Here is a 6,588-nt window from a genome sequence, read left to right as displayed (position 1 = left end):
CCCCCTCCTACTTCTGGGATGCAGTAGACTGCTAATAGACAGGAAATTGAGGCTGCTTTGAAAGAGCAGATACAAACAAGAGTCTGGAGAGAGACCAAGGAGAGAAACTGGGGTGTGAGAACCCAAAGAGGGATAGGGCATCTTTGAAACTTCACCTTCCAAATTCAGAGGTGGCAGCCTCCAAGCCCCCCCCCCCCCACCTTTTTCTGGAGAAGCTGAGCCTGGTTTGAGCCCCCCCCCCCCCAACCCCAGGGGAAGGAGGCTCCTCCTTGACTGGGCTGGACCCAGGAAGGAGACAGCAAGTGGCACCTCTTGATCTCTCAATCCTACTTGGCTTTCATCTCACAGGGAGAACCCGGAAGAACAGAGGATCAAACACAGAGGACTCCCATTGAATGCAAAACCGAGGGCGGGGCAGGGAAGTCTGGAGTCCCTGGGAGGATGACTGTGGGAAAGGGGGGCAGGGAAGGTGGTAGCCACCCAGCTTTGGACCTAGATAGGCCCCAATGAAGGTGAGCAGCATTAGGACCTGCCCTTTTGCAGGAAGGAGGGAACAAGATTTAGTTCCTAAACTCACCCAGGCTTTGACTGAAGGTCGTGAAGGGCAAAGTTCCACTGAAACCCAGGATTACTCTCCAATCTCAGCAAAAGATTCTGGGATGCCCATGCACACAAAAGCAGTGCCTTAAAACATTCCCCTCGAGTTTGAGACTAACAGCACTCAGCAGATGGTGGTTTTGAGAGTCCCAAGGAGTGGGTCCTTCACCTTTCCTTTTCCCCAGGCAGGGTTAGCAGGCAACTTCTCCTTGGACTGAGGGAGAAGTCAAAAGCGACAGTGGGGAGAGAACTTTTGTCTTTCTTTGAAGCCCTCACCTCTTCCATCACTTCCTTTTCACGGATCCACAGATTGAAAGACTCGAGGGAGAAGAGGTGAGAGAAAAGTAGAAGATAGTAAATAGTAAGACCAAAAACAAAACAAAACAAAAAAAGCAACAACAAAGACACTTTTCTTTAACACTTCAGAAAATAGCCATTACCTGGGGATGTCAAGAAAAGGGAAATGGGTTGTCCTTTTGTGACTTGCTGCTTTAAAGCTAGAAGTTCTGAGGAGGAGGAGAAAGGAGAGCTGTAGATGCCAGGAAGCACCTGCCTCTACCCCTCAAATTAAGGCAGCCCTCAAGCTAAGGCACCTGCCTAGCCTGGGCACACTGGCTCAGAGCTGGCAAGGGATTACTTGTCAGTAGATTCTATTCCATATCCCCTAGAAGACCTGGGAGACCATAGGGAGACTATGCAGGTTCCCAAGACAATAACATTACAAATGACCCCTCTCAGTTCTGTGATGGGGGGGCTCCCCTCCTGTCCCTGAAGCTTTATCAGAGACTCCCCTCCCCCCATCACTTCTATCAGGGTATTTTTGATGACTTCTCACATTTCCACCTCCAAGCACCACCCACATTTTTGAAGCAGGGAACCTCAGCTCCAGGGCAGAAGCTGAGAGTGGATCCTGTAGATTAAATCTCCACCCCCCACCCCTGCCTCAAATTGGGAGGTCCTACCTCACTAAACCTCTTCCCCAACCCCTGGGGTGAGAATAGTGACTTCTCCTAGCAAGTAGCCTTTGGGTGCTTGCTGCTATAGGGACTGTTTTTGTTATAGCCAGTTCACTCAAAATAAAAAGTGTATTTCTCTTTCTTTTGGGGGGGAGGGGAGAGAAAGAGGGCCTTTTGACTCTGAACACTTTAACATATATAAGAAAAAAATCATTCACAGAACCTCTCCCCACCCTACATACCTGAATTGCAGACAATTCTCAAGCAATTTGGAAAATGATTTCTTCATGGAATAGCCTCTTCAATGTCTAGCCAGGTTGTGACAAGCTTAAGGCCACCTAGGTGGGGAGAGGGAGAAAAAAAATCAGCAAACATTTTGAGAAGGAAGCCCACAAAGGTCTTTAAACAGAAAAAAAAAAATCTAAAGGTATTTTTCTTGTCTCCTGGGGAAGAAAAAGAGAGTTCTCTTTCAGTTTGGAAGGATACACTGGTGGTAAGAAGAGAGGAAAGGATACCCCCGGCTCAAGTTCCTCAGACAACTTGGGGAGGGGTGCTATAATTAATTTATTTTCTTTCTTTTTTCCTTCCTTTTTTTTTTCCCCGTAGCTAGTAAAACAACGACTTTGGAGTCGGTAGGAGGTTAAGAGTAGCTTGCCAGGGGCAGGCAGTCATAACGATGAAGAAGCCAGGCTTGTGAGTAAGCCCTCACACTTCTAAAATGCAGTTGACTTCTCTCATCAGGGTCAGATCAGGTACCAACTTAAGAAAATAAAAGCCCCAGCAACAACAGCAGCAACAACAACAAAAAAAACACAGCGCATTCAATTACCCAGTCCCGCAGCCCCTACGGAACCCTCCGCTTGTTAAGCTGTCTTTTCTTTTCTGCGAAATTCCATTTGCATCCCCTCTGCCTGGGTGTCTCCCTCTCTCAGTGTGTGTCTCTCTCTCTGCTTTCACACTCTCCTCCCCATTCCAGCGAGGCCCACACCTGGCGCATCACTGCCGAGCCATTAGCTGCGGGTCTCCTTTCATCTTCGCTGTGGCAGACGTTTCTATTTATCCACTTGCGCTCGCCCAGTGGCGTCACCAGCGGTACTGTAATGACGATTGCAGCAGGAGGATGACAGCTTAGAAAGAAGAGGGCAATGGGGCTTCCTCCCAGAGGCTGTGCGGCACAGAGGAGCGCTCGCATCACAAGGTGACCCCAGCTCCCCGCCGCCACCGTCAACCCTGTGCTCCGGCCGCTTCTCTCGCGTCCATCTGTCCAGCCTCGCTCACCCTCCATCCAACAAGATCTGTCGGGTGCTTGGGCGCCTGGGGACCCAGGAAACCGGGGCTCAAAGCTCATTTGGGTCTTCCCTCTCCCCCTCCTGCAGTGGCCCGGGATGGAGAGCAGAAAGGACATGGTCATGTTTTTGGATGGGGGGCAGCTAGGCACGCTGGTTGGAAAGAGGGTCTCCAATCTGTCTGAAGCCGTGGCCAGCCCGTTGCCCGAGCCGCCGGAGAAGATGGTGCCCCGGGGCTGCCTGAGCCCGCGGGCTGGTCCCCCCGCAGCCCGGGAGCGGGAGCGTGGCGGGGGAGGCCCGGAGGAGGACTCGGTCGACGGGCTCACGGGCAGCGTTGCCGGGCCGGGTGCAGAACCGCGGACCACTGGGGCGGCAGTTCTTGTCCCCGGACCCCCGGCTCCCTCCGCCGACAGCCTCTCGGGACAGGGGCAACCCAGCAGCTCGGACACCGAGTCGGATTTCTATGAAGAAATCGAGGTGAGCTGCACCCCGGACTGCACCACCGGGAACGCCGAGTACCAACACAGCAAAGGTAGCCACCGCGCCCCTTTCGTCTCTGGGCCTCCCACCGCGCCCACCCTCCGCTTCAACTCTGGAGGGAAGACACACCTTTCCCCCAATGCAGGGTGGTTGCGGGTGTGTGAGTGTGTGTGAGTGTGTGAGTGTGGGGGTCCACCAGACCAACTCTTTCCTTTCTGTACCCAGTTTTTTTTTTGGGGGGAGGCTTCTGTGTCCTGGCATCGGAGGGACTGAGGGTGACAGCTGTGTGTATGTGTGTTTGAAGTGGGGTGGGGGCATCCACCAGGAGTGAGATGCAAACCCTGGATTTGAGGGGTATTCAGAACGCACCCCCAAGTCCCCTGTGTTTTGTGGGACTGCTTCAAATGCTCAGGAAGACACCTTTCCCCCGCACCCCCAGGGGTAAGATCAAACGGGGTCGGCAGAGTTTGGAGGTGGTGGGTCATGGAGGCTTGGAAGCTGGGGAGTCCATAAAGGACCGTAAAATCACTGCCGGCCTGGGCTGCCAGGGCACTGCAGCCCTCAGACCAGTTTGCACGTCGGTCAGAGGTCCAAATTACCTTGTCACTTCCCGGGCTTGGTGGCGCCAGGTCGGAAATGGTCCCAATGATCTAATTGCCTTTGGTCTCCGGTTGCATTTGAAAAGGCAGAGGTCTGACCCTCCCCCTCCCTCCCCTTTCCCTTTCCTTCCTAGCCCCCCAGCCTCCACCCAAAAGGAAGAGTGTGGGCGGGGAGTGTGTGTGGTGGGGGTGGCAGCAAGAAACCCCACCCTTTGTTGGATTTGGCCTAAAAGAAGGGGGAGGGGACTGTCACACTGTGATAACTGGAGAACCCCTCCTTGGCAAGGGGCCTTAGGAAAGGACCCTTCTTGAGGAGCAGACTGGATGGACACTCCTCCACAGAGGTCTAGGAGTGAGTGGAAACATCCAGGATTGAAGGCCTGCCCTCCCCCCCATCATCTGGGCATCATCTTTTTGCTGAGCACCCACATCCACCCATTTCCACTCTGTCCTTTCAACCCAGACTCCCCAACCCAAACATGCCTTCAGAATGGTCACCTCTGCTCCACCCAGAGACTGTCAGGTGAAAAGTCCTCAGACATACATTCCTGTAACACACACACACACACACACACTTCACACCTGGTGTGGACACACCAACTCCTACCAAGCATCGCACTAGTGCTGACCCAGGAGGGTCCATTAGCTCTAGTACAGAGGTGCAGCTCAGCTCCTTTGCCCACTAAATGCACATCCCTTGCCTATCCCACTGAGCTTGGCTGGCAGGAAGCTCGGAGTGGTGGTGTCATTCTTATGCCCCAGACTTGGTGGCCAGTGTGGTTAGGGCCTCTGTCTCCAGCAGTCTTTAGACAGAAACCTACCAGTCTTTAGTCTACTAAAGATTGCTATGTGCCCATCCCAATGACAACCCCCTGTCCCCCATCCCTGGACCCAGTGCTTCAGCAGAGGCAGTAACTAAGGATGTGTCTGTCTGTCTGTCTGTCTGGCCTCCCTGCCTCCCTGCCACTCCACACTCCCTAGGCCCACAGCCCCACACTGGCAGCATTGGTCCATTGGTCTACTGTGTATTCTCAGCCTTCTTCCCTTTGTGCATGTGTCCTGGGCTCTTTGTGCAGGGGCCAGCTCAGAGGCGCTGACCAGCAGTCCCAACAGCAGCAGTGAGGCCCCCAAGAGCAACAGTGGCAGCAGCTCACAGGGCACTCTGGCCTGCAGTGCCAGTGACCAGATGCGGCGTTACAGGACAGCCTTTACTAGGGAGCAGATTGCTCGCTTGGAGAAGGAATTCTACAGGGAAAACTACGTCTCAAGACCCAGGAGGTGCGAGCTGGCCGCAGCTCTGAACTTGCCTGAAACCACCATTAAGGTATGAGACCTCCCCATTGAAGGCAAGAGGGGGTATACCCATTGAGTAGACAGTAATACCAGCTGCCCAAACCCCCTAAATCATGGGTCAAGAATAGGGGAAGGAGGACTGAGGGCTCCCAGACATGCGGCAGCTGGGCACCTGTTAGGTGCAGACTTTTCCTGTGATGCTGTGTGGTTGACTCTCTCCCTTTTCTGGCCAAATAGACAACCTGTGCAGAAGACAAGGGAGAATAGCTGAAGAGGTAGTCGCCCTTTGGGGGGTAAGGGTGGGGAATTGGAACGCTACCTGTCTTTTTAGGCTCTTAACCCACCCCCACCCACTCCCCTCATTACATGGTGGTCACACTGGGTTCTGGTACTTCTGGGGCTCCTGGTCCGGTGAAGGGAGGAGGATCCTGGACTGGAGTCAATCTCTGAACCTGTGGTGAGGGTGATGGGGTAGGGGTAGTGGGGATGGTATCTGACTTGTGCGCCCTGCGGGACTTCTGGCCCTACAAGTAGCCGCGGAATCTGCTCCCCATCTCCCACAGGTGTGGTTCCAGAACCGGCGCATGAAGGACAAACGGCAGCGGCTGGCCATGACGTGGCCGCACCCGGCAGACCCCGCCTTCTACACCTACATGATGAGCCACGCGGCGGCCGCAGGCGGCCTGCCCTACCCGTTCCCGTCGCACCTGCCGCTGCCCTACTACTCGCCCGTGGGCCTGGGCGCCGCCTCGGCCGCCTCTGCCGCCGCCTCGCCCTTCAGCGGCCCTCTGCGCCCGCTCGACACCTTCCGGGTGCTCTCGCAGCCCTACCCGCGGCCAGAACTGCTGTGCGCCTTCCGCCACCCGCCACTCTACCCCGGCCCCGCGCACGGACTGGGCACCTCGGCCGGCGCGCCCTGCTCCTGCCTCGCCTGCCACAGCGGTCCGGCCAACGGGCTGGCGCCCCGGGCGGCCGCGGCCGCCTCGGACTTCACCTGTGCCTCCACGTCCCGCTCGGACTCCTTCCTCACCTTCGCGCCCTCCGTCCTCAGCAAGGCCTCCTCCGTGGCGCTGGACCAGAGGGAGGAGGTGCCGCTCACCAGATAAAGGGACCTCTCCCGGACCCCCGAGTGTCCCCTCCCAGTCCCTCCCAGACTCCACCAGCCGCCCTCCCGGTCCCCAGCGCAGCCACCCGGGAGCCAGCCGCAAAGCAAAGGACGGGCGGTGGGAGGTGGGCGGTGGTTGTGACAGGAGCATCTGGGGAGCAGGAGTGGGGGTGGGGGGGCACAGGCCGAGCCCTTCTCCTGGGTCAGACTCCCCATGCTCTTCCTCGCCAGACCCACTGAGGCTCCTAAACTAAAAAAAAAAAAAAAACAAA

General features: G+C 55.9%; 1 protein-coding gene across 1 annotated transcript; it reads left to right on the top strand.

Moving 5' to 3' along the window:
• The first annotated feature begins 2,938 nt into the window (after positions 1–2,938).
• On the top strand, positions 2,939–6,317 carry EVX1 (even-skipped homeobox 1). The gene is made up of 3 exons (XM_007526899.1): positions 2,939–3,371; positions 4,995–5,242; positions 5,775–6,317. The coding sequence occupies exons 1-3, from the start codon at positions 2,939–2,941 to the stop codon at positions 6,315–6,317; spliced, it is 1,224 nt and encodes a 407-aa protein (XP_007526961.1).
• The last annotated feature ends 271 nt before the right edge of the window (positions 6,318–6,588 follow it).

Source organism: Erinaceus europaeus, chromosome 8 (genome assembly GCF_950295315.1).
Source record: "Erinaceus europaeus chromosome 8, mEriEur2.1, whole genome shotgun sequence".
NCBI lineage: Eukaryota > Metazoa > Chordata > Mammalia > Eulipotyphla > Erinaceidae > Erinaceus > Erinaceus europaeus.
The sequence above is the reverse complement of the archived record's forward strand: the minus strand, read 5'-3'. Positions and strand labels throughout refer to the sequence as shown.

Coding starts and splice junctions, on each gene's coding strand:
- EVX1 (XM_007526899.1), top strand. CDS start 2,939: ATGGAGAGCAGAAAGGACATGGTCATGTTTTTGGATGGGGGGCAGCTA. Junction 3,372..4,994: donor CGAGTACCAACACAGCAAAG/GTAGCCACCGCG, acceptor CTCTTTGTGCAG/GGGCCAGCTCAGAGGCGCTG. Junction 5,243..5,774: donor TGCCTGAAACCACCATTAAG/GTATGAGACCTC, acceptor CATCTCCCACAG/GTGTGGTTCCAGAACCGGCG.